The following is a 27239-nucleotide window of genomic DNA, read 5'->3' as shown; positions in this document are numbered from 1 at the left end:
ATAATAATAATAATAATAATAATAATAATAATAATAATAATAATAATAATAATAATAATAATAATAATAATAATAATAATAATAATAATGGGGCGTGCGACCCTTGCCGCATGTCTCCCCCCTCTCCTCGCCCTCCTTCCTGTCTGCCTACTATCGCAAAAAATACGAGCCACTAGCGCCGCAAAAAACTCTTCGCAGAAAAAAATAATAATAATAATAATAATGATGATTAAAAGGAAAAAGAATGTCACCAAAACCGGTTTAAGAACTAGGATTTCCCGGCTGCTCCTGAAGGCAGCATCACACCCTAATTTTTCCCCAACATCCGGGACCTTGTTCAGTTCGCCAGTGAAAACTGAAGGAGAGCAGAGGAAAGAAAGGCGACTGATGACAGCTGTCAGAGTGGACAAAAACACTCCCATTCTGTGAAGTTAACCCGAATGGCTCTGCCCAAACACACCGGCAGATAGAGGACAGAAACCGTGGGAGAATAACTGCCTTGCTTAACGGTGTCGCGAAGGTAAACTTATACATTTTCGGTTTGGAAAAAAATGAGTCCCAGTTTTCCCTGTGTGTCTCTCAGGAGAGTCTAGGTTAGCTTCGCTGCTAACTTTGTGAACCACCCAGCTATTTATTTCTGTAGCTGGGCTTTAGCTGAAGTGTTTCTAATGGTGGATTGTCGTTGTTACCGGAGGGATTCTCGGTCAGTAAAGTGTTGGTTTTCTTATACACAAAGGAAGAGTTTAAATTTGAAAGTTTATGGTTAATTCCAGGGTTAAGGAATGCTAGTTAGCCGTTCCAGTTAGCTCTTAACGTGCTGTGGCCAAGCACGTTAATACCGACAGGCGTTAATTGTTATCTCTTTTACGAAGGAGTAAATCAAGCAAAGGTTATTACTGAGTATTATTTAGAAGGATAGGTATGTTTAGAAAGAGTAATGTTGTGTTAGCCAGTGTGTTTCTTAACGGTTCAACTGAACCCTGCTGATTATCGTTCAGTAAGGTATATTTCAGCACTTTTCCTATCATTAACAGCCATTTGAAACTGTTACAAATGATATATTGGAGTGGTTTTAATTCATTCTTCTTCTGGTTGTCCGCTAAGTTTTCGACTTGTAGCTTTGAGTTTTCGATCCAAATGAATTAGATCATGAAATATTTTAACGGAGAGCGCATAGCTCTCTCTGGGTCCATTGACTCAGGAGTTATTTTGTCTGCAGCAGGCAGCCTCAGTCATTGTTGATGTACAGAGTACAGATCAATGCATTAGATAATCCTCCAGTAATTCATTTCTTAAGGGCAACATGAGTAACTACAGGCGGGTGTCAATAAATTAGAATACAAACGAAAACATTTCATTTTTCAATGCAAAAATCGAAGTTTGTGTAGATTTATTACATGCAGTTTGTTTTTGTTTATTTTTGAGGATAATAATGCAGAAATATTACTATATGTCCTTCAGAATCATACCGAAGTCGACTAATTTGTTCTCTAGCTTTGCTACAGAAGCTGCCAATAAAGAGAGCTCTGTCCAAGCATATTAAAGGAAGGTTGAGAGGAAGGAAAACAAGTGATAGAAAAAGCTTAAACTGCAGCTTAAAAAGATTTGTGAGTTCAAGAGTTTTTGTATTCTAAGTAAATTATTTTCGTTATTTCCGTTTTATCAGTAGAAATACAGATAGTGTCAGAAGCATCATTCCTAAGTTAGGGAGAACTGGACTGGTCTGTTGCAGAGATGAAAATACATTTTGCATTTCATTTGTAAATTGAGGTCCCAGAGTCACTAGAGACTTTTGAGATATTATGGTAAAAAAAATCACTTTTGATTAAATAAATTACACTCTAAATCCAATCATTCCCAAAATATTCAGTAATAACCTCTAAAAATGATTTCTGGGCCGCTGGTAATTACAGTCATAGCAACAGGTTGGATATCTTATTGCTATGCAAAGAGAATTCAGGACAATCAACTAAACACATCATTCCAAACAATCTTGCAATATTTTCAACACTTGCTATGATATTATGAAGAATATGAGCAGAGTATTGGGATGTGGCCTCACTTCATGTTTAAATTTGGATTCTGTATTGACCAGTGTGGGCAGAACTCCCAGGTCTGGGCCTGGAAAGGTCTGTTTAATGCAGGTTTGTCGGTAAACAATCTGCTGCACTAGCCATCTCAAATGAATAATTTACCAGTTGTTTGAATGTAATGTTTCCATGAAGCTGCTGAAGTCTCATTAAAAGAGGTTTACGTAAGCCACAGTCGTCGATCAGAAACCCTAATGGGACCCATACGTTAGTGAGAGTTAAATGGTTTGTTGCATATACAGTTAAATGTAGCTATAAAATCCACCAGACAGCCATAACATCATGACCACCCACATTAAGGGGAAGCATTGCAGCTCATCCTGTTCTATTGTGGTGTTCAGGTCTGAAAACCGACATTCTGGCATTCATGTGTTTGTTACATGACTCCTAGCCACCTACTTAAACATCCAGGAAACTGGTGACTCCTGCAACAAAAGACAGATTTAGACCTGAATATAAATCCTTTGGATGAATTTATGTCATCTGCTCCTGTGTAATAGTCCTTCCATGTTTTTGTGATCATGCAGAAACCGTTACGCAAAGGCCATCATTTAAAACGTCACCAAATATACAACAAAAATGAATCCTGAACAGAACAAGATGATGACACTTGTTAAAGATGCACAGTTTATCAGCTAATTTTCTCTTGATTGGCTTTAATTTAATCACTTGGTCAAATGCTGAAAAGTTTGACTAGTTTTCTATTTCTATTCATTAAATGATAAAAGCAGGACCTCCCTCCATTTTTGGTCTGTAAATGCATCAGCAACCACTTTGATGCACTTTTTTCAGTTTAATAACAATCAAAGGAAACTTCTCTATAATAGAGCTTTCAGCACTTTTTTCTTTTTAATGTCAGTATAAATCACAGTATTTACTAGTATGTTGATTAAACGATTTACAATCCAATGATTAAAATATAAATTTTGATCTATGTTAAGTTTAAGTCTTTAAATTATATTTGAAATCACAGATTTGAGAATGTAGTTAAATTACAATCATATTGTGACATACTTTGTAATTTTGACAAACATTGTATCAACATCGAAGCAAATTGATATAACATACTCACATGTTACAATCATGTTAACAGTCCTGAATACAGTGGACATCCAAAAAGAAAACTCATGTTATCTGATTGGCTTCATCAGTTTGCCAGTTACATTAAACAATATAATAAAAAAGTAGTTTAAACAGCTGGAGAAACAATCCCAACAGTACCTTATTTTTTGGAGTTTGCAAATGAAAGTTTCCATTCGGAGAAGCCGTTGTTAATAATCGTAGCCAGAATAAATGTTTAAGATATCAAATCTGTCATTGTTCTTTGTTTTTGAAACAGTAAAAGATGTTAAAAAGCTGCTTCTGTCTCATATACACAGCTTAATGTTTCCTCAGCTACCTGTAGAAATCACTGCTTATGCCAGCAAGGGCTGGTGAATTAGTTTTTAATGCTATTCTTGTGTATTTATATGGAAGAAATTAGAATTTGCCAAAATTATAGATTTCTAAAAATCTGATCAGGCCAGAAATGGCTTTGCGACAGGGGTTCCCAAAGCGTGGCACGGGGGCTTCCTGGAGGTCATAAATCAACACATTTGGGTCTCGTGAGCCACTTCTGAAATCTAAGAATTTTTTTAAGCTGCAACATCAGAGATTATCACAACAGGACAAAACTCCTCAGAGAAATCTAATCATAATTTAGTGGTCATAATATTATGGTTAATTACAGTGTGTTTTTATAATTATAGCTGTGATGCTTAAACTTTTCCTCCAACAGTCTCCCTGTTCCCATTGTTTACATTGTTTTCTCTGTTTTTCTTTCAGGTATTTTCAGCGTCGTTGCCTTTTCTTTCCAGCTTTACACTTTGGTGAAATCTCATCTTCTGCGCTAACATGGGGACACAAGGCACCGGTAGAAAACGAGCTCCTTTAAAAGATCGGTTTTCAGCAGAGGACGAGGCTCTGAGCAGCATCGCTCGGGAGGTAAGATCGCCTGAGAGGAAGAGTTCTTTAATGTACCTGACGTCAATTATTTCACCCATCAGTCGATGCAAATGTGATTTAATCCAACTAAAATGTTCCTGTTTTAACTCGAGCTTTTATGCTGCCTCATTCAAAATGGGAAAGCATCGATTTGAACAGCAGCAACTTTTATTATGACTCATTAAAGGGAAACCTTTCAAACTGATGGTGTTGAGTTAAATCAGAGTCTAAAGAGTGATAAAAGTAAAAGTAACAGAACACACAATTCTGCTTTGATTTATAATTTAAGCAGGTATCAGACGTGGAGCTTTAGTTATTAATCATTAAATATCATCATGTAAAATGTTTTGTCAAAATATTTTACATGAAAATTTGTGATTCAACAAAATGTAACAGTTTTCATGATTCCTTTAGGATAAACTTTTAAGAATATTGTAAAAAAAACAGAAAATATTTGAGTAGAAACTTGTAGAAAAAAATCAAGTTGTGATTTCTCCAGATTATTTCCACTGTGGATCTTAACTTTCACACCTTCAGGTAACATTTCATGCCCATAAACAAAAAAAAATAAATAAATTATGCCTAAAAGGATAAAAATGTGTTTTCATAAATTATGAATGTAAAGTTCTAAAATTCTATGAATCATTTAACTGCGCATTATTTTTGTTGTTTGCATTTCGACTCATTTCCATTTATTTTGATTGTGGTTTATGTTTGGACCAGTTCTGACCCCTGACTTTGATTGTTGATATTGTAAACCTTATTTAGTTACAGTAAACTTAGCAGAATATTGAAAACTACTTTAAATAGCTTTCAAAGTTTATGAAACATAAAATTACTTCATCATGGGTTTGAAAGCTTCGGAACCAGTCCGTCCATTTTGAGCTGGAAAAGGCGACTTTACCACCGTCCCCTCTGTGCTGAGTCAGCATTGTTTACATGTGGCGTTTCAGCGTTGAGCTTTGTAAAACTTTCCACCCAACACTCTGGTTTAAGAGCCAGTTTCACCAATTTGAAGCTTTGTGTCCACATGTGGCCGTTCTGGTTCTGCTGGTTAATATTTGCTGTGGTCAGAGCGGGCCGGGTTCTGAACAGCTGGTCTGAAGCTGACTGGGAAGTATTTTTGTTTAGTAGAAAAAAGCCAACTGAAGGAGAAGGGGCTGCCTGGCCTGTAAAGACATGTCGGGATGATTTCCACTGCAGCTCCTTCATGCCTTTGGCTTTTTCCATTGTCAGGTTCTGCAGTTTTGTCTCATTAAAGAAAAGAACCCGGGCCAGGCCTTCTGTAAAGACCAGAGTAAACCCACGGACTTCCTGGCTTTATAAAAAACATTTAAATTCAGAATAAATCTCAGGTGTTTGCCTCGTTTTGTTGGAAGTCAGTCTGGGATGTTTAAAAGCTACAGGCAGCGCTCGGCTCCGTTTGCTCTCTTTATAGTTGTGCAGGCCGATCATAGAAACATGAGTCACCCGGCCCTCCCAGCCCGCTCCTAAATCTGAATCTCTTTGTGCAGCAAAGCAAAGATTAGATCAACCGTGCAGCAAGTTCAGAGGGTCAGAGAAACGCTTATCACCTAGAAAACTAAACAGAAACAAACCCCATAGAGTGCAGTTTGTGCCTGGTCGCTAGCTGGCCACACAGGCTGCATGTCTGGGCCTGGCATGCGCCGCTGCTGCTGCTGCTGCTGCTGCTGAGGATGACGGTGAATTTGAGCCTGCAGGGTCACCAGCCGCATTCTGAGGCACCTTGGGTTACTTCTTGGCTGTCAGGGTTTGAATGCCAGCAGCTTGCTAACAAACCCAGCCTTGGCTGAAGCTTCACAATGATTACCTGTTGTCTGAGATTAGGATCTAAGGGGCGCGCTGGTTGGCAGTGATAGCAGGTATTGGCTTCCCTTGTTGCTTGGAGGGAGTGTCTTTATGTGAATGCAGTGGATTTTCTAGGCAGATCAAAAGGCTTTTGTCACAAAGGAAAGTGAAACACTTTCTCTCCAGAGCGAGTTTAGTCTTCAGATTGAAGATTATAAACTCAAGTTTATTTAATCCCCAAGAAAATCAGCCTTTCTTTTAAAGGAAAGAAGCGCCACATTTTTACATTAATGATTTCAATAAAATTGGAAAAGCAAAGCATATTAGACTTAGACTTAGACAGACTTTATTGTCATTTTGTATGCACAGGGTGTATACATAACGAAATTTCGTTGCATACGGCTCAGGACAATGTTTTGAGGTTACTCCAGAATAGAAAAATAAATATTATTTAAATAATTTAAAATAGTCAGGCTCAATTACAATTTATCAAGTTAATTCCAGGATGTGTTGTTAATAAATCACATTTTAATCAAACTATATATCAACAAAATAAGCAACCTTTTTAATTTGGACAGTGAGACATATGAGCTCAAAATCAAGATATTTATTGCTTTTAATTTATTATTGATGTTGTTCAATCAATAGATTCATAGCTGGAAAATTTATTTTAAAAATATGTGATTAATAGCCTTAAAAAATTTTATCCATTAAAATCTCTATAATTAATGAATCCTAATTAACAGGGTTAAAGTCCCAACCCCATAAAAATAGATGAAAATGAAAACTAATAATGAAATTTGTATATACTATGTGTTAAATGCTTTTTCAGTTAAGTTCTTATTTTATAAATTATTTTTTGAAGCAGTATTTGTTAAAAGTGAGATTACAAATTGAGCAGAAGAAATACTCAGAGACTTGATTTGGAGTCATTTCTCATTTCAGGAGAGCAATAACATGACCACTACAAACCTGAAAATAAAACAGATTTCTAGCAAATCTGCAACCATTAATTATTAAAAGTAAGACAAAGTTGTGATTTAGTTTGAGAAGCAAATGAATAAAATTTAGTATTTACAGGTGAAATCAGGATGTTTTAGCATGGATCTGCATTTTCCTGCAGACAGTCATTAGTTGTTTATACTTTTCTGATCTCTTTCTAAACTGAAAACACAGAATAATTATTGCTTTGCTTAGATTACATGAAAAATAAAATGTGGATTATTGCTCGTCATCGGGAGCTTGTTATTAATTGAGAAGCTGATAGCAGCACGCCGGACAGGCTGCTAAGCGGTTATTAGCTGTGTGTTGGAGGTGTGCTATGCTGCTGCAGCCGTCCTGCTCAGGTTACCCTCTCAGGGCCGCGACGTGGCCGAGGGGCGGCCTTGCGGGTCGGGCTATAGATAGGACAGACACAGAGAGCAGGTGCAGAACAGGTGCAGAGCACACAGCCAGCTGTCTGACTCCAGGCGGCCTTCTCCTGCACTCAGTTCTTCACTTGCACTTTTTAATCTTTGCATTACCTCAGATTTTATAATGCAAAAACATGAGTAGTTATGAGATTCTCAGAAATTAAGCAAAATAAATGTTTCACATGATGCAAGAGATTAGATTTAAAACAAAGAAAACAAATATTCATTCTACTGCAAAAATAATATAAGAATTATCTATTTTAGTTAAAAAGTAACATTGATTATTTTGATACAACAATGAGCCACAATCTAAAATAAGCATTTGCTAAATTGTTGGTTTTCAGACTCATGTGTATTTGTTTGGTCATGTGATGTGATGGTGATGCAGCAAAGCATTATCAATCAATCAATCAAATTTTATTTGTATAGCACATTTCAGCAGCAAGGCATTTCAAAGTGCTTTACATCAAATCAAACACAGAAACACAATGCAACATAGAATCAACAACAAAAACACAACATCAAGTCAGGTTCCGTCAATAAATTTGCAATTGATTACGTTTCAAATAAAACTCAACAAGTGGGTTTTTAGTTGAGATTTAAAGGAAGTCAGTGTTTCAGCTGTTTTACAGTTTTCTGTAAGTTTGTTCCAGATTTTTGGCGCATAGATGCTAAATGCTGCTTCTCCTCTTTTGGTTCTGGTTCTGGGGGTGCAGAGCATTATGGGTAGTTTAACTGAAGCAGAGAAGCAGTTGTAGCTGTGTGGTCAATGTTATTCGCTGTCATATGTCTAGAAAAACAAATATGAGTAAATATTAGTTGGCAGACATAATAGCAGTATTGATTGCTGATATTGATAATATTGGTGCATTCTGACTGACGTCAATTTAGATTTAAAACCAAAGCATTTATGAATGTAGTTAAACAATCATGGCGACCTTTCCTTAATTCTTTCCATCATTTGAAACCTTTTAGATATTTAGTTTGAAATAAGAAAACTAATTCTTATTAGGGACAGGCATTTCAAGTGACTTGGAGCTACAAATGGTGTAAATATTTAACATAAATGTTTCATCTTGGTGTAGTTTGATACTGGAAACTGGCTTCTGAATGCTTATTAGGTAGGTTGATCTTAAATCACAGAGTTTTAATTAAAATTTTGACATTTTTAAAGGTATATTCTCACCAGAAAAGTCATTTGGTCTGTTTGTTGTGTTCAGACCAAAATCAGTCTTTAATTATTTGTGTTTTTTTTTAGTTTGGTGCAGTTTGCTTTCATGTTGTATACGAAGCCATTTAGATGTGAATCATTCCTCCCCTAAGAAATAATGGAATGGGACAAAACATAGATGTGACAACAAACTTACTTTGACAAAGTTCTTGTTAAGTCGTACTGTTACCAACACTGAATGATTCATTTTTACCATAAACACACAACTTTGGTGGCTCGTGAAGTCCAAAAGGACGTGTATTTTATGTAGTTTGTTGGATCAAGGCTGGTCTGTATTCATACCAAATTGAAAGCGAATTGAGACCACCTTAAAAATGTTAGCTCAGTCTGGTTGTTTGGTCCACACAGACTGTCTGTGGCATGTTTCCACAGACAGTCTGGACTAATGTGAGAAACAAGCTTGTGGTTAAAATTTAATAATAGCAGGTGTGAATAAATCATAGCTACGCAAACAGATAAATAGTTTATTTTGCCTCCTTTAATGCTGGAAATCTCACATTTATATCTGATGTGGCACAAAACCACCTTCCCAGGTCCTAAAGTTGAACTTTGGAAGCTCCTCTCTGGTCACCAATACTGCAGCGTTCCAGAAAAACTATAGATTTTTTATTTATTTTTTCTTTTAACCACAACCTGTCCCCTTCAGGTCCTCTGAAGCCATGGCTTATTTTGATCATCTGAAAATTGTGATGTTTTTGCTGCGTCCATTGCAGGCTGTTGGTGGAACAGAAACAGCTCTACTTTTAGGCCTCTTGTGCTGGCAGTGCAGATAAGACACTGGAATGCTGACAGTGTTTGTCTGCTGTGAGATACTGTACACATTATCTCTAGTATTTATGGACTGTCTTTTAGTTGAAGATAAAGGTCCAGGCTGCATGAACTTGGGTGCCGTTCTTTGTTGATGGCATGTTTAAATTGTTTCAGCAGTATTAGGTAATAAAGGAGTTGGCTTCACAGAAACCTGTATGACTAAGTGGCTCCTCCCCCAGCCTGTCCAGGAGTTGTTTAAATTATAACCGTCTGTTGAGGTATTCTGTAAAATGACCTCCTGTTGGGCAGATTTTATAAGTATTACTTCTCTGCTTCTGCCTCATGGAGTCTTTATTGGTCTTAGCTGTGTACATAAAGGCAGGATAAGTTAGATTTGGTTTATAGGCAGATTAGAAACAAGGTATGTTTATAAACTGTTTGCTTCTTCCCTGGAAGAGCTTTAAATTAGTCCCCCCCTGTACCCCCTCCAAAGGTTGATGGTTCACATATGTTGTTATGAATGAGAGTCACACACGACTACCTCACAGCTGGAAGAGTTCAGCAGAGAGCAGAGAATGCAGGATGTATCCCGACATTTCCCCCAAAGTCTAAATTTGGTGCCAAATTGCACCATCAGGAAAATTCTTGTGACTTTTAAATGTATTGATTAGAAATGCCTGAAATCTATTTTTTATCTTTTACCATCAGAAATACGTGTGCCTCTATTCTGATCAGATCGGTTTATTGACACTTTATTGAGTACTAAATGGCATAAAACAAAACAAAATGTTGTCGTAAATTTTGAAATGTGCGGTGCACAAAAATAATTGTATGCATAAAGCCGTACGCACGCTGCGCATCTTTCCTTTATAAATCCTAATAAACGGGAAACAGAGCGCAGCTGCTGGTTCGCCCTGTCGCCCCCATAAATACATCTTAATGTGAATTAGTATAAATAACCTGAAGTCTGCCGCCACGTGAAGCAGTAACCATGGCAACGTCCTTGTTGTTCGAAGCAGTATAAGTATTTATAATAATAATAATTTAATGTTTTATTTAAAAGGTGCTTTGAGGACACATAATGTCACCTCACAAAAATAAAAATACATTTTAAAGAAAAAAAAAAAATCCAAATTTAAAAAAATAAAGAGATCCTGCAAATGCCTGTTTGAACAGAAGCGCGTTCAGCAGGCATTTAAAGACCGACTGCGAGTCAGAGAGTCTTTGAGTGGGGAATGTGGATGTTTATTCTAAATAATAAAATGCTTTATGTCCATAAGGCGCATTCACAAAGCAGGCGGGTGGACTGAAGGATGACTGCAGCTGGACCGGTACCGGTACCGCATGGCTCTTTAAGTTTTGCTCAGAGCTCCAGGATGATCAGTCTGAGCAATCTAAATGCTCATAAACCATCATCAACATTTCCCAGCAGATCAATATGATCTCTGAACAAACTCTCTCTCTGAATCCTTCCATTGGTGATGTTCTCCATCAGAGCCAAAGCTCCACAATTACACGGCTCATCTTTACGCAGCTACTTATATCCGCGTGAATGCATACACACCTTGATCACCTTAAAAATAACCAAATCTGTTGATTATTTTTTATCAGCAGGTTTGAGTTAATCTGCTGATCCAACTTATTTTCTTACAAATTTTGATGCAAAGTCAATTTTTATACATCCCGACTTGTGTGTAAAATATGGCACCACACATTTTTTGTGCGCACACACGCTTCATGCACGAGGCCCCTGGTCTTTTAGCAGCTCTTAAATGGAGAAAATAAAGGAATTTGACTTCGGTTTCAAGTTCTTACAGTGTACAGACGTAAAGTATGTAAAAATGAGAAGAGAAGCTACCTCTGTGGTGGCTGGTTTTCACATTAGGTGAGGGTAAAAGTCACCAGTTTGTGTCCTAAATGGTTGGGGTCAGCAACCATTTTTAGCTGCACTTTTCCTGACTCAGAACTTGTAGAAATCCTGGATGAAGGGAAGACCCAGACAGCTCAGACCTGACCTGTTTTGCAAAGAACAATTAGACCTGGAGAGAGAATCGTCTTATAAAACTTGTTCTAATTTTCTATTCAGTAATTATAAAATGCTCAACATGTCAGCGTTTTTCTTCAGAAAATGAATAAAATCCTGTTAAACTGTAAAGCTGTTTATCATTGGCTGCTCTCTCTCAAAGACACAGTGTGACATTGCCTCTAGTCCTCATGTAAATTATGACAAATCATGACAAAAAAGTGCCTTTTTTCTACTAAACTATGAGCTACATACTATGTAGAAAGTAATTCATGATGAGCAGGAGAAGCAAAAGAACTTTCTGTATTCTCTGGATGGATTCTGAACTACGAGTTCAAATAAGGGAGCGATCTTCCCATCATGCAGGATATAAAATCCTCAGTGTGATAATCACTCTGATAAGATCACTACGGTAACATTTCTCTAAAACTGTTTTAGTTTTATGTCTTCTTCCTCAGATTGATTCAGTGAAACTTCATCCGCATTTCCCAACCTCTCTCTTCTCCAACAGGAAGTCAGTGTTTTGAATACCTAAAAATACTCCTCCATTACTGTTCTCCTGTTTATCTGTGTGCCGCTCATCCCTCTCTTTGTTTGCTGCTTGCGCCTGTGGATGGTGACCTCCAGGTTTACCCTGAGGGCTGACAGGTGTGTTCTTGCTGTGTCCCCAGGCCGAGGCGAGGCTGGCGGCGAAGAGGGCGGCCCGCGCAGAGGCCAGAGACATCCGGATGAGGGAACTGGAACGGCAGCAGAAAGAGGTATTTGACACAAAATGGGACGGCTTTTTCACTTTTCTGGAGGTTTGGCTCCCACGTCCCACAAGTTTAAAATAAATAAATAAATAAAAGTGCTGCATGTCCACAAATGAAACCAAAAGTTCTATAAATGTCGGCCAGATTTTCTTTTTCAGCGGTTTTCAGTGAGGTATGACTGTTTTTCCTGGCTTCTCCTCCCTGTGTTCAGCTTTCTTACCACTCCTCCAGCAGCAGCAACAGAAAATGGGGTCAGATCCACCAGTGGATGGTAGGAGAGCAACCAAGTGCTGCTGCTTTCTTTGCCACTAACACGGTTGTGTGGGACAGAGTCCCATTTAAGCTGCACTTGACTCCCAGACTACTCTGTACCTCACAGTGGAAATATGTATTTGCTTTGGAGACATTGTGAACTGTGACTGAGTCTGTTTGGACTGCAGGCTTCAGCGTCTGGTTTTATATAGGACAGTCGATTCTGCAGGAAATTGGTTTGAACTTCTAACTTTAGTTCTTTAAATTTGAGCATTTTTATTTATAAACGAATGATTTGATGTTCCAGCATGATGTTATCAAATATTTGCTCTGTGTGCTCCAAGCTTTAACAGCTGAATCAACTCGACACTTTCTATCCACTAAATGTTATCTTTGCTGACCTTGTTTCCCGACTCCAGGCTGAAACAGAAAAAGCCAGAGCCTCTAGTAGTAGTAGATCCAGCAACCATCATCACCGGGTCTGTATCCTCCTCCACACATTTCCTCTTTATCTCCATTTACTTCCTGTCTTCCTTCATCACCTTCTGTTCTCTCTCCCTTTCTGTTTGTCCACTCTGTGTTTCCACGTCAACCGGGGCAGGATGACGATCTTTTGTCAGTCCGCAGCTATAGGGTGTGTACAAATGAACACTGATGTGTGGAATTTGGGTTTTTTTGTGTAAAACACATTCATATTATTCTTTTCTAATGTATGCTCACATTTATTTTATATTCAAAGTCGTCCTCTTCATCCGTACACGACCTGGGCTCTATCAAGAGTCGATCCAGTTCCCGTAGGAAGGACGCCCTGGTGTGTCACTGCAACACTTTAGTACAGCTGCATGAATGTGACCTAATTACCAGCAGAGTCCAAAGTCCTAGAAGGTGTTGGAGCATTCAGTTACGCAAATGAGCCAGATATATTTTCCTCTATAGATATTCATATAGAACAAATATTCTTCAGTGCCTTTTTTTGTTGGCCTTCAGTTTGTTGGAACCATTTTTTGCTTCTGTTTCCAGAACTTTACATAGAAAAAATAAATCTCATGAAGTTTTATGTCATAAGGCAGAAATGGGGAAAACACAGAGGACTCACAAATATAATAAAAAGTCTTGGTAACTTGTGCACAAAACTAATAAAAAGTTCAGAGTTGCTAATCATAAATCCAAGATCGGGACCCAGTTTGATTGCCAACTGTAAAGAAACAAAGTTTAAATCGGAAACTTTCTTAGTACTTTTGAAAGTTTGTAAATCATTGTATTCTATGGCATCACATTCCTGCCAAAAACCCTTAAGAGCATATGAAACAATAACAGCATTGCATTTACTAATTAAGAGAGCGCATCGCTCTGATTGGGGTTAAAGTGGTAAAAAATGTCTCCTCCATTTACCTGGACGCTCTCAGCAGAAAAACTCTGCTCCATATTTTAAATGGAAATATTTGTGTTTATGTTGCTATGAATGTTACTGGCTTTTATTACTAGTAGTTGGTCCAACGGCTAATCTACTGGTTTGACCTGACTAGAGCATGTGTAATCAGAATAATTTCCAAGGCAAATCAAACGCACCATAACTCCTTAACTGGATGTAGCAGTTGTTGTGTCAGATTGTTGTTGCTATACTTTCCCTTCAGACGTGTTTACATGTGCAGAAAGATCTCTGAAAACAAATATAGTTTGTTTCAACTACTGGAGTTTGGAAAAGCTGCATGTGGAATAAATCTTCCTTAAAAATGCTCCAACCTGGTCTGTAATGCATATTTCTGGGGTAATCAAATCACTTCCAGCATAACAAAGGGTTCCATTCATACCATGGCTAGAAGCATTACAGGTCCATTACAAATGCAACTTCACATTTTGGCAGCAGCGTCTTCACCTTACAGACAGTGAAAGGCACACAACAGAAAGGCTCCCTCCAGCTGCTGTGAGCCTGTAGATTCATCTGACATTGAAAGTTTGTTTTCTGACTAAGTCGTACAACATTCCCAAAAACTTCAAGTTCAGACAGGCTCGTATTCAAAAGGGAACCGACTAACCTGATTCTTTGAAGGCTGAATGGTGTTTGGTTGCCGAAGCTGTTCTCACTAAATTACTTTAAAACATTTTGTCATTTGTTTTGTAAATCTTGCTTCCCTAAGAGATCATTAGTAATCTGTTATTCAAGTTCTTAAACCATCAGATTGGTGCAGAGTTATTCTAGCCATTCAGCTTTCCAGAGTTTCATGAACTGCTGATCGTTCATGGAACTTCTTTAAAAATGCGGACTCTGGCATTTGCTTTGGGGACGTCTGCGCTGCTGCAACATGTTTAGCTTTGAGATGTTATTTTAGGTTTGGATAGTTTTTTCGCTGTCTAATCACTTTTAGCACAACTTGAACATAACAATGACCTTTTCTAGCCTCCCATTAAATCATTTTTTGAAGCAAAAATTAACCTCTAGTGGGCCAAGAGAAGCGGCTTGTTGTCCATTGTTGTTGCTGACTGCATGTGCGTCAGATTTACAGGCATGAATACAAAGGTACCAGCTCCAGACATTACTGTAGAAAAACATAAAATGGGATTAATTGTGTTAATATTTTTAATGTTTTAAAATCTATTTAATGAATTAATTAAAATTATTGTGTTAAAGTTCCAGCTCTACAATAAAACACATTTATTATTCCAGTTATTTTACGTAAAACATTTCAGTTGTTTTCATTTCGATCGTCTTGAGAGATGCTGCTTCTGTTTTACAAGCTGTGAGCTATAGGTGCCACTCCTTTAGTTTCCACATTATGACTCCAGTAACAGGTGGGGGAGGGGGAAAGCTGCATCATTCTATGATCTATACAGACAGAGAAAACCTAGTTCACTCCCACGCTTCATTAAAAAGACTAATTGTGATTTTGAAACCAACAGCTTGCAGTGGCCTCTGACCCTTCAGTATCATGTGTGTGGTGTTAAAGCAGCATGCAGGTGTGTGTGTGGGTGTGGGTATGTGTGTGTGTGTGTGTTGAATGTGACCGACCATCTTCTCAGACCTTCTCTCTCTTCAGTCTGACAGCCTTTCCTCCAGCTCCCTGCTGAAGAGTTCCCGCTCCACTGTATGTCCCTTTGACATCATCCAACATTTCTTTCTGTCATTTTTATGGTTTTATAAATGTTCCTCTGTTTCCTCACAGTCCTGCTTTTTTTTCCCTTTTTCTGCCTTTCCTGTGGCTCAACAGAGTTCTGTGTACAATGACCTACGTGGCCAAAAAAAGGCTTCCTCCTCCAAGAAAGGCCTCCTGGTTAGTTTATCACGGCTCCGGCTCTGAGCATCGGCGCCGCCATGCTGGTCCAGATTCATAGAAGCTTACAGTGATTTTCTATTTCAGGCTATTTGCCTTTTATAGACCTGACTAATCGTATCTAATGATTGCTGTAGTCTGACCCTGGAGGTTAGCATCTGCAGCGCTGCAGCTTGTTTGAGGTCATATTGTGTTGTTGCTCTCTTAGACTGGACTGTACCACGATCAGAGGAACTACAGCAGCCTTACGAAGACCAAACCACCAGCCCTGTCCTCCACCTCCACCTATCAGCCCCGGGTTTGTGTCTGTCTCTGTGTCATTCAGCTAAAGTGGGCCTCGGTCAAGCTGTACATTCATTAAGGCATTAGATGCTTACCTACCTAACTTGGTCATTACAGTAGGACCACAGCCGCCAACAAATGGCTAAAATTTGCATGAGGCCTCCTTTAAAAACCCAAAAGACTATTTTATTAGTTTAAACCCCAAATGCTCCTCAGTATGCATTAATGGATACAGTGGAAAACATCTTAGTGCTACGGCAGATGCTAACATCTACCATTTTCCTTATATCCATTCAGCGCCAAGAAAGATAGATGGAGCTCCTGGATTGGCTGCCTTTAAAACATCAGCCAATTGCATGTCAAGTAGCATTGCAGTGAAGTATTTCAACTAACCAAAATGCATTTTCTTTTGGATATATTAAATCTACTCTACAAAAAACGGCAAAAGGCAAATTTTCCTAAATAATTTGGAGATATGTTCCACTAAAAAATCCTGCAAAAACTGGTCTACAAACAGGCTGGATTTCGCTGTGTAGTTGCAGTTATGAATATTGTTTTAAGGATCTGACATTTTCTTAAAGTTTCAGAAAGTTCACTTAATTCTTTTAAACTTTAGTCTCTGATATCCAGATTAGTCCAAACAATTGACACTCCAGTACTTTAATATATATTTGCAGAAAACATTAAAAGTAATGATGATTTATTGTAACATGTACTGTTATATCTTCTTTCCTCTATTTGTCTGTTTTTCAAAATAAAGCTAGTTTTGTCCAGATGTCCAAAGAGACTTGACACCGTTATGTAGCTGCTACGTAGGAAAGGAAAACTTCATCTTTGTTACTTCACAGTTTTTTGAACATGCTGATAATAAAATCCAACTAGGTGATTGTTATGAATTTATATATCCAGATTTTATTTATACTGCTGAAAAATGTAGAAATTAGTCTGGAATTGACTCTTAGCCACTGAAACATTTGAATTCTGGACGTTTTGCCCTTCCTGTGTGGAGGCTGTCCTCGTTTGACTGGGACAGTCTCTCAACACTCTGAAGTTAAACGGCCTAAAAGTGACGCGCTCAGCAGAACCATCGTCCTGTTTCCACTTCACCACTTTAATCTCTCACCACCACAGCATCCCTCCTTCCTCTGCTCTGACTCCTTTCCCATCATCCCTTCTTCCCCCACAGGCCTCCACTTCCTCCTCCTCGTCCTCCACCGTTGGTTCGGGTCTGTCTCGCAGCCACAGCATGGTCAGTTTGTGTCGGTGTGTCCTTGAGATTTTGCATGAGCGGATTTATGTCTCGGAAGTGTTCAGAGATCTGTTCGTTAGTTTGAAAGGTCAGAGCTTTCTGAGAAGTTGAGCGTTTTGTTGCAGATCAGTAAAACAAATGGTCCACTTATAGTGATTTGGGAAATTATTAATTTCCTCTTAGACTTTTTCACATCTTACTGGAATTTTAACATCAAGTTGTGCATAATTGTGCAAATTTTTGTACAAGAAAAATTAAGTGTGGTATTTGTATTCAGCCCGCTTTACTCGGATGCCCATAATTAAAAACCAGTTGAACCATTGAGATATTGTATTTTTCTTCCTTTTAAAGTAATTGGTAATCAGAATAATTTAGTCTCAGTATAATTCTACTCAGTCTCTGCAGTGAAGCATGGTAGTGACAGCATCATGCTGTGGTTGAGCTCTTCTTCAGCAGGGATGGGGAAGCTAACTAGTTTTTGGGAAAATGGATGAAAGGAAATTGAAGTTGCAGCTATAACTACATCGAAGCATGTTAATGTGTTAGAAAGGCCTAGTCAAAGTCCAAGACTTCTTCACAGATTTTATCTGCGCAGTCTTCCTCAGTTTGAGCTGTTTGAGTAACAATGTTTAGATCTGTAAAATTCATGTGGACATAATCCAAAAGCAGGGTTTCCCAAAGTGGGGATCGGGAACCCAAAGGGGATCACAAGACACCAATTGGCGGGTCGCAAAATGGTTTTCAGAATCATTGTGACATCAGTGACGTGCGGTGAGGTTCATAGCTGGTGAGGCACTGACGTCATCAGAATCAGATTTGCAAATAGATGCATAGATTGACAGCAGTTTACAGGTTATGTTTCACTTCTGCATCCTTACTCATACAAACTGTAGCTCACAAAACACACATATTATCTCCTGCTTCGATTGAAAGTCCACTTGAGAAAACTTTTTTAGTGTTGTAATGTAGTCATCCATGTCGAAAGTCGGGATAAGCGAGAGGAAAAAAATCACTATCTCTATTATAATCTATCGCTGCACTTGACTTGCTTCCCGAATCGTTTAGCCTAGCTCGCTGTCACTTACTCGGCAGTTGAGGAGTGAACAAACGCCTGGGATCTTGAGCGCTTCTGCCATGAGGCAAGAGAACTGCCTGCCTCACCTCGAACCTGTTCTCTGCCGTTATAATCGCTCATTACAAAACACGTACACAAACACAGTTGGTGACAAAAGCACTGTACATTATATACATAAGCTAAATTATTGGAAATAAGTTCACATATTAAATTTGTTTAAACCATTTTATTGACGCCAGCAACATGCTCTCCGCTTAGCAGCCAGCGCAGAGCCAGGGTTGCATAATCCAAGGTGAGTGAGGCAGAGCTCGCTGCTGCCTCACCGGCATCGCTTCCAAGCATTTGAATGGGAAAATACGAAAATTCAGCGATTTTGAACAAATAAAAATCGAAATTGGTGAAGCTACATGAAAAATAAATATTTTTTAGTACAATCCACCGGATGAATATAACAATTTAAATTACTTTATGATTTTATATTTTCTTTCTTTCCATGATGGCTGGTGAGGCACTGCCTCACCTGCCTCCCCTGACCGCACGTCACTGTGTGACATGTACCACCAAGATTATGTAAATTAATAAATGTAGCATTAAATAATGTGTAATATACCTTTTAATTGTATCTCTAAAAGAAAATTAAAAATAAATATTTATATCTTTTAAATAGATGGAGGGAAATAATTCCAGGTTATTTTATGGAGTTGCCAGGTTGCCAGTAGGGTTCTCCAGTATTTTGGGGTTCAGAGGTTGAATAGTTGAGGAACCCTGCCCAGAAGGACTTATAGCTATAAGTTTGGTTCTTTAAAGTACAGACTTAACGAGACTGGATAATGATCCAAGTCTCACTTTTCAGGCTTTTATTTGGAAGATATTTTTTAAACCCTTGCATGGTTGGTGGTTGTAATGTGCTGAAATGACGAGGTAGCAGTCTGAATACCTGAGCCAGGGTGTGAACGGGTTTCTGTGCTGCATGGCCTACAGAGAGTAATTCTACTCCACCCAGTTGAGTGTTGCGTCAACCATCAACATTCCCTCCTGCTTTGTTGCTGAGTGCTGTGTTGTCTCCCACGTGTTTCCCTCAGGCCTCTATTTACGATGACGCTGGTCTTTACGGCTCAGGCCACGGTTCAAGAGCTGTAAGTCCTCTCAATGTTTATGGAAGCAGGTTTTTGTTTTCTTGCCATCGTCGTCCCACAGCCGCTCACGTCTCGTTCCTCACTTCGTTCCCAGCCCTCTGAACTCAGCTGGTACTCCTCTGGGGCCAGCTCCACACGCAGCAGCCCTGCGGTGAGCTCACTAAACCCACCGCCACCTGCATGACCACACCAACACAACGCTAATGAGCTTTTCCTGTTAGGGACTGGGATCCATACTCATACTGCAGATTATTGCAGAAAATTTCTGCTAATAGAGATTATGTGACTACTTGGGCATGCAACAGACCTACTTTTATTTTGGTTTCTTACCATCCGCGTGTGTGTGTGTGTTGTATGTGTTGGTATTCGTAGCACTCCTCCTCAGATGATGACACTGTCAGCAGCGTCTCTCAGGAACGCTACAGCCGAGGCCGGAGGGACAGCACGGTGAGCTGCTGCAGCTGGACTCCACCAAACCGCCTCTGATCCTCAACTTTCACTGCAGTTTCAATTAGAGACGCACCAATAAACTGGCAGAAGTTTTATCTTTTCATCAGAACACAAATACTGAAAAAATTTGATTATTTTCATTCTTTCGAAATTAATGAAATATAAGAAAACTAAAACTGCCAATATCTTTGGTCGACAAACAACAACATGAAACATTTTTAAGCAGAAAGAAGTTCGATAAAGCTTTGGGTTCTTTTCCTTGGAATGGCCCGATATCTGGTGTAGACGATGGATGCTTTGATGCCTAAATGGAAAAAATCTTGGAATTCAAAACCTCCAGACTCACAAACCAGAAGTAAAATTTTCTTTGTTTTATGCTATATTGTCCTTAGGATAAAAAAACAAACAAAACAGATATCAGAAAACGAACTGACAGACGAGATTGATATTAGCCTGTGGTTAGCACACTTCCGCTAATTGCAAAGCTAATTTTTCATTTAATGCTTCTGTATTTTTAGTTACCTTGACAATGTTTGGCTCACTTCGCTTCTCCCTAAATAAATTTTTTCTAGATAAATCCTAAACCTCTAATTTATTTCTATTCATTGTAGTGCTTTAGCATTAGCATAATTAATGTTTAAAATTAGTGCTTTAAAATTAGCTCAGCTAACTTCTTAGTTAGGTGGGTGCACCACTAGTATTAGTTTCTACAGGGTCCTAAAAGTTTTTCATAGGTTTTAATATACAGTGGGTATATTTTAAGCATTGATGGGTTTTACTTCATCATTTATTTAAAGCTAGCTTCTGCTCCTTAAAGTGGCCTTATGTATGTATAGTCATTTATTGTGATTGTAAATGTGTTTAAATATGATTAAACGTAGTTTTAAAAAGCTTTGAATCAGAACCACTCTGATTGGTGCTTCTCTAGTTTGAATATTTTCAGGTTTTACAGCTTTTTCTTTCATTCAGCTTGTTCTTAAATCCTGAGTTTTCCGCTGTTTCCTGTCAGTTCTCTTTTCTCTTACGTTTTCTGCCACTCTTCTTTTCCTCTGTGTGAGTAGTCGTCTGACTTCTCGGATATTAGCGAGTCGGCTGCTGATTACTTCAGCCGCTCCAACCGAAGGGGCAGCATTGTGTCTGACCTTGACGAGTTGAGCATTCCAGATCTGGACGCTGTAAGTGTCTAAACCGAGGTTGCATGCGTGCGCCTGGAAATGCAGTGCAGCACTGAATAAATCTGAGTCCTGGTTGTAAATTAGAACATCTGGAGTTAAAGACTTGACTAATAATGTTCAAGGTGAAAGAGGTTGTGTGGATTGCATCAGTGTGAAGAAGAATGTACTCAGATGTTTTTAACAAACATTTTGCTTGTTTGGTTTGTGAACATGCAGCACTTTTCCCAGACTGGTGATTCTGTTTGAACTAACTCCTGATTCACAGGTGACCCGACGACCCCAAGCATGACTACACTTATAGTCTCCAACTCGTTTAACAATCTGACTTCTCTCTCCTGCAGCTGGATGAAAAATGTGACAAGCAGTATACAGATTACAGTCGGGTAAGTAAGTTGAGTTCCAAAAATTATCATCATCACACACTGAGTCTGCCGTAAACTGCAACATCGGACAAACTTCTGCTTTGTGAACCTTTTTGCTACTTAAAAATTGAGTCAGGAACAAAACACAGATTTCCCACAATGCATGACGCATCAGTTATCTTGATGTCTGAGCTGTCAGCAAACCATTGTCCGATGTTCACGCAGTCAGTGGAGATTATCAGCTTGTCTGTCAGGTTTTAAAACTATGTAGGACCAGATGACAGCGCCCCCCTCAGGAGGATTCAAACTAGAACGAGTTACAGTGGATACAAAATGTCTTAATATTTAAAAATTTGTGAAATTAAACAAAGTGTGCTTGCAGACCTTTTGAAAACAACTTTTAGTTCAGTTTTAGCAGTCAGTCTTTTGAGTCAATCTGCTTCCTCCATCTTGACTGAACCCCATTTTCATGCCTAAACGGTAACCTCCTGCTGCTGTTATCACAGTATTTTTCAGTGGAAATACTGATATTATGGTGGCTTTTTTCCTTTTCTTTCTGTTTATTTAAAGAGCCACTTTTATAAAACCACAATGATTTTGGTCATTGTGTTGTATTTTGGATATCTAAAATATCTTCCATTTCCAGTGATAAGTTACAAAATTAAAGTTTTTGGTCTTTGAGAGGACGAACTTTCATTTTTATGCCATTATCAATATATTACCTGTTTTTTTCAGTATTCTGAAAGTGTCTGAGATGTTTAGGATGTTCTTCACTGTTTTTGTTAAAGTTTTTAATAAATCTTGAGTTTCTGTGGCGTCCCCAGCCGTCCTCCCGCTGCACCACGCCTGGCCTGTCAGCAGCCTCCTTGGCCTCGCTGGGCGGGACGTCGTCACGGCGAGGGAGCACAGACACCGGTAGCATCTACGACCCTGACACGAGTCTGAGTGAACTGCGGGTGAGATGCTTACTGTCTCACCTTCTCAATATGATAACATATGTTTCCACTCATCTCTTCAGATCTCTGAAACACTTCATGTTTGTTCCTCCTGCCTACAAACAAATCGTTTCTTGGTAGCGTTTCCCCCTGTGAGCATAGGAGGACTCCACGTCTGCCAAGCTGTCCCTTTAAATCTGGCTTTTGATGTTTATATCAGCTGGACTGTCTGTGAACGGCTGAATGGATGCTTTCTGTTTGCTTTTCACCCCAACCGTTCCTCCGTGTGCTCTGCAGGATATCTATGAGCTAAAGGACCAGATTCAGGATGTAGAGGGGCGGTACATGCAGGGGCTTAAAGAGCTGAAGGTAGAGGGGCTGCAGCTCAAAGCATGTCTTCTCCCACTCCTTTGGCATCACTAACCTCTCCTACTTCTCAGTCTGTGCTGTGTGGTGAACCTCTACTGCATGGTCTTGCATCACTTCCTGTTTTGATATGACACTGTGGCTTTAACTAGCTCCACCTGCAGTCTGATGGGAGTCTTGCATCTCTGGCTGCTGTTGGCATGGTTCAGCAAGATGAAACACTTTCTATCTAGTGATAAAAGTTTACTAATAGCCTGATTACCGACTGTTCCTGGCAGAGTTTGATACTTTAACTGTCCCGTTTCCTGGAAAATGTCCGTCTTCTCTCTTTCAGGTTTGGTTTTCACCACACCGCCTTGTTTCACTTCTGAAAGTGATGCAATGCTCTCTAACTCTGTGAATTCACTGGACCTTTCTTTACATATGGCTCACAAATGACTTGTTTAGAAAATACAAGCACAACTGCTGGTCGTTTGCCCCTTTTTCCATTTTCTACCTCTGTTTATGTTGGTTTTACACAACTTTATTCTGGTAGGGGCCGGATCTGATTATATCTGCTTTTCTAGATGTTGATTTTAAAGTATTTTCTGAGGTCTATATGTAGCTGCTGTGTCCATAGCAACAGAAATCCACCACACCTGAATCAAAATGCTGTATTACCTTCTTGTCTTGTCATCAAGTTCTGCAAAAGCCTGTTCATTACATTGTCTTGATTTATGTTTGTAGGAGCAGGGATTCATCTAGATCTGAAACCAGTAATTGAATTAATCGTGTCTAATAGATTATTTAAATAATGATCAGTTTAGATTCATTTTTCTGCTTCTGCAGCCTCCAAAAGGTTTTCATTCATTATTGCCGTGTTTTGGACTTCTTCCACCTTCCCGTCAGCGTAATGCTGCCACCGTGTTTCACAGCATAATGCTGCCACCTTCCCGTCACAGCATAATGCTGCCACCGTGTTTCACAGCATAATGCTGCCACCGTGTTTCACAGCATAATGCTGCCACCGTGTTTCACAGCATAATGCTGCCACCGTGTTTCACAGCATCAGTTTATCAGGATCTGCTTTTCTTAGATTCGTCTTGATTGCCTGTATTTCAAGCTGGTCCAACCAGAATCCATGAAAATTAAGTTTTAATGCCAAATCTTCAGAAAATTTACACTTAGATCTTAGAAACGAGATTTTTGATTCTCCATTATTTATTAAGGCACTTGCAGGTAGGAAATATCAATGTGTGTGAAATGGACACAAAGGGTTAGAAAATGGAGGTGAAAATGGTAAAGGGGCAAATCGACATTAAATGCATAGAATCTGTTCGATACATAATCTCACCCTGTGTGAACTGTTTGTCTACTTTAGGTCAAAAACACGTTTCTTATGCTACTTATACACCTGTTGCATGTTAACCCAGATTCTAGATGAACTTCCTGCGTTTTACTCTTTAACCTGCTTCCTAACTTAAATCAGGAGTCGCTCACAGAGGTGGAGGAGAAGTACAAGAAAGCCATGGTGTCGAACGCACAGCTGGACAACGAGAAAGGCAACCTGATCTACCAGGTGGACACACTGAAAGACGTCGTGGAGGAGATGGAGGAGCAGATGGCCGAGATGAGGAGGGAGCTGGATGACAAGTCAAAGGTCAGTCGGGACGTCCAGCTTTAACCTGGTTTTCCTAAAGATGTCCAGAGTTAAAGTGTTGCTTGTTGTTTCAGGAACTAGAAAGACAGAAGCACACGTGTTCAGTCCTGCAGCACAAACAAGAGGAGCTGAAGGAGGGAATCCGCCAGAGAGACGAGCTCATAGAGGTACGCTCCAGAGAAACATCTGATCAGGATTCTCTGGAACTGGCCCTTCTTCCCCTTTCTGCTCCATTTGACTCCTCTTTCTCCTGTTTCTGCCTCTGTGTCTCTACGACCTTCTGCACACGTAGCCGGGTCTCGAGAAAACTAATATCAACGCCACATCACTTAAAAAACATGGGATCGGTTTCAGAAACATTGTCATCCACATGAATCCTCACCAATCTGCCCCTGAGCGTTGAACTAAACATGCCACACCCATAGGGGGCAGTGTGGTACTAAACTAAAACCTGTCGGCCAATCAGAATGTTATGAAAAATGAAATGGTGGAATTTTTGTTAAATAAATTTTTTGCTGTCAGATCAGTCAGGTGTACAGGATGTGTTGGAAAGACATTTCAAAACATATATTTGTTACACTTTAGTTCATCTGTAGAATACTACTGCAAAATGAGTAATAATTACAGTATTAAATTATTATATTTCAGTTCATTTATACTGTTTGTATCGCCAATGTGTGGTGCTGCAAAAGTTTGAAAATTTAAATGTTCTTGAATTTTACTATGGGAAACGTGTACAAACTCTTAGAATATTAAGATATTCTAATATGCTAAACAGCATTTATTGGGAATTATCTCAAAGCAAATATGTGGATATATTGGTTCGTTATTTGTCCGTTTAAATCTCTGTTTTCCCACCTACACAGAGTTTTCTAAAATCTCCACTTTGGTCAGTGTTTTCATAAATAATCATTAATTAAACAGATTTTTTGTGTGGATAAACAAAACACATCAATATATGTTAGTTTTCCCAGATGTCGGCTGTGTATGGACTAGGCCTCAGTGTTTTCATTTCACCTCTGCTCCACTGAACGTCTCCTGTTCTCCCTGCTGTTATCTCGTCGTTGCTGGATGCCGCTCCAGGAGAGCCAGCGAATGCAGACTAAGTTAGACGGCCTCACCAGAGAGGTGTTTGACCTGCAGGAAACCATAAACTGGAAGGACAAAAAGATGGCGGTAGGAGGGCTGCTGTGACAGACAGCATGGCGGAAACCCTCAGACCTGCTCACAGGCTCAGTCTGGGGTTTTGCATGTCATAACGGCGGTTAAATCTGCTGACTGGCTGGAGGCTTGCAGTGACATCACTCTGATCTTAGATCCTCCAGCATGACAGGCATGTTCCACCTGTGCATTACTACAGCCGTTACATCATGAAGCGCCTCACTTCCTTTTAATCTGAACCATTTTACTTTACATGCACTGGTGTAATGATGCACTCTGCTTAGGATTTCTTTCATTTTGACACAATGAAACCATAAACTTCACTAAATTTAATGAGGCCTTTCAGGAGAGAACAACACTAATTAGTGCAGAGTTGTAAACTGGAAGGAAGCACTGCATGTTTTAATTTTTTACACTTTAAAATGTAAAAACGTGTGGATTTTTTTTGTCTGGGCTTTGACTAGGCCATTAGTAATGAAGGTGATATTTATTGCTGCTTTGTAATTTATGCTGCTGTTTTTCATTCTGGTGCTTCACCCACTTATGATGATTTGAATTTAGGAACAGAAAATACCCCCGTGTTTTTGTCCCTGCTTGGCTTCTCATGGCTTTCTTCATGGACTTTATGAATCCCTGCAGCTCCTCCAGAGTCACGTTGGCCTCTTGGCTGCTTTAGATGGACGTCCATGTTTTGATATGTCTCCAGTTTGTCCATGTTCTCCCCCTGATCAGAGGATGGATTGAACACTTCAGTTATGGAGCACTCGTTTTGGTTTTTGACACTAAAATTCTGATTAAAATACTATAAATTTGCCAAAATGGCAGCTTGTCTGCATGTGATTGTGCTGCTGTCTGTCTCCATCCCTCTGCATGGTGTGCTGTGCTGCATGTCTGTCCAGACATCTGTCCAACTTTCTCCTCGTCTCCTCTCTTGTCTTCTCTCGTGTGGCCAGGCCCTAGAGAGGCAGAAAGAATACTTTGATTGCATTAGGAATGAGAGGGACGAGCTCAGAGATGAGCTCGCCGACATCAAGGGGAAGTCCAGAGGCGCAGAGGTAGGTTCATACAGCCGGCAGCCAGGTGGAGGGTCAAACCAAACCTCTGCTTCCATCCCATCTGTTTGGAGCTCTTCACTTTCTGGTTTATTATTCCTCCAAATGTGATGGTTCTGTTTTATTTATTCACTTATTGCTGTTTTATTACACTTCTGGTTTCAGTTTGATCTTTATTATCCTGGTAAAAATGTGCAAAACTGTCTGTAATAAAAAAAATTTGGATTTAAATTATTTTCGTTTACAAAAATGTTATTGAACAAATGCATCTGTTTCCTCATCACAGTGTTTTTTTATTTTTTTTAAATAATGTTTCAGAAACACGGCCTGGTGATAATCCCAGACGGGACGCCCAACGGAGACGTCAACCACGAACCTCTTCCCTCAGGAATCACCCTGGTAACCCAGGAGGCCGCCCAGGTGCTAGAGTCCGCAGGCGACGGCCCACTGGGTGAGTCACGCCACCCGTCACCCGTAGCAACGCTTTGTGAAGCCGCTGACCGTCGGTTGGTGCAATGTTCCCCCCGTCCTGCAGATGTCAGGCTACGGAAGCTGGCGGACGAGAAGGACGAGCTTCTGGCTCAGATCAGGAAACTGAAGAACCAGCTGGAGGAGGAGAAGCAGAAACACTCCAAGGTGGATGGAGCGTTCCCAGACGGGGAGAACATGGAGAACGGTACAGATCTGCACTTCATCGAGATGCAGAGTGAGCTCACTTCCTTCCATAACCACAACATGAGCCATAAAATAACTCTGCATGCCCAGCCTCATTGCTCTGCTCTTCAT

The 27239-nt window shown here is 39.5% G+C and overlaps 1 protein-coding gene across 15 annotated transcripts in view; it reads left to right on the top strand.

The window, feature by feature from the left end:
• The first annotated feature begins 297 nt into the window (after nucleotides 1-297).
• The window catches only part of lrrfip2 (leucine rich repeat (in FLII) interacting protein 2), a 28580-nt gene continuing 1638 nt past the window's right edge, over nucleotides 298-27239 (top strand). The window contains exons 1-24 of one of the 15 annotated variants that reach the window (XM_044137141.1): nucleotides 311-520; nucleotides 3915-4073; nucleotides 11970-12056; nucleotides 12262-12321; nucleotides 12722-12781; nucleotides 12904-12936; nucleotides 13042-13113; nucleotides 15338-15385; nucleotides 15509-15571; nucleotides 15780-15869; nucleotides 17040-17102; nucleotides 19260-19313; nucleotides 19408-19464; nucleotides 19686-19760; nucleotides 20825-20938; nucleotides 21280-21321; nucleotides 22125-22256; nucleotides 22533-22604; nucleotides 24070-24240; nucleotides 24315-24407; nucleotides 25324-25416; nucleotides 26355-26456; nucleotides 26772-26904; nucleotides 26989-27159. In XM_044137141.1, the coding sequence (XP_043993076.1) occupies nucleotides 3984-4073; nucleotides 11970-12056; nucleotides 12262-12321; nucleotides 12722-12781; nucleotides 12904-12936; nucleotides 13042-13113; nucleotides 15338-15385; nucleotides 15509-15571; nucleotides 15780-15869; nucleotides 17040-17102; nucleotides 19260-19313; nucleotides 19408-19464; nucleotides 19686-19760; nucleotides 20825-20938; nucleotides 21280-21321; nucleotides 22125-22256; nucleotides 22533-22604; nucleotides 24070-24240; nucleotides 24315-24407; nucleotides 25324-25416; nucleotides 26355-26456; nucleotides 26772-26904; nucleotides 26989-27159 (1975 nt within the window). In that variant the 5' untranslated portion in view covers nucleotides 311-520; nucleotides 3915-3983. Of the gene's footprint in view, nucleotides 521-3914; nucleotides 4074-11969; nucleotides 12057-12261; nucleotides 12322-12721; nucleotides 12782-12903; nucleotides 12937-13041; nucleotides 13114-15337; nucleotides 15386-15508; nucleotides 15572-15779; nucleotides 15870-17039; nucleotides 17103-19259; nucleotides 19314-19407; nucleotides 19465-19685; nucleotides 19761-20824; nucleotides 20939-21279; nucleotides 21322-22124; nucleotides 22257-22532; nucleotides 22605-24069; nucleotides 24241-24314; nucleotides 24408-25323; nucleotides 25417-26354; nucleotides 26457-26771; nucleotides 26905-26988; nucleotides 27160-27239 lie in introns of all 15 variants that reach the window. The other 14 variants (XM_044137143.1, XM_044137144.1, XM_044137142.1 and 11 more) reach the window with 14 other exon arrangements.

This window comes from Gambusia affinis, linkage group LG13, assembly GCF_019740435.1.
Source record: "Gambusia affinis linkage group LG13, SWU_Gaff_1.0, whole genome shotgun sequence".
In the NCBI taxonomy this organism is placed as follows: domain Eukaryota; kingdom Metazoa; phylum Chordata; class Actinopteri; order Cyprinodontiformes; family Poeciliidae; genus Gambusia; species Gambusia affinis.
Note: the sequence above shows the minus strand (reverse complement) of the source record. Positions and strands in the feature narration are given on the sequence as shown.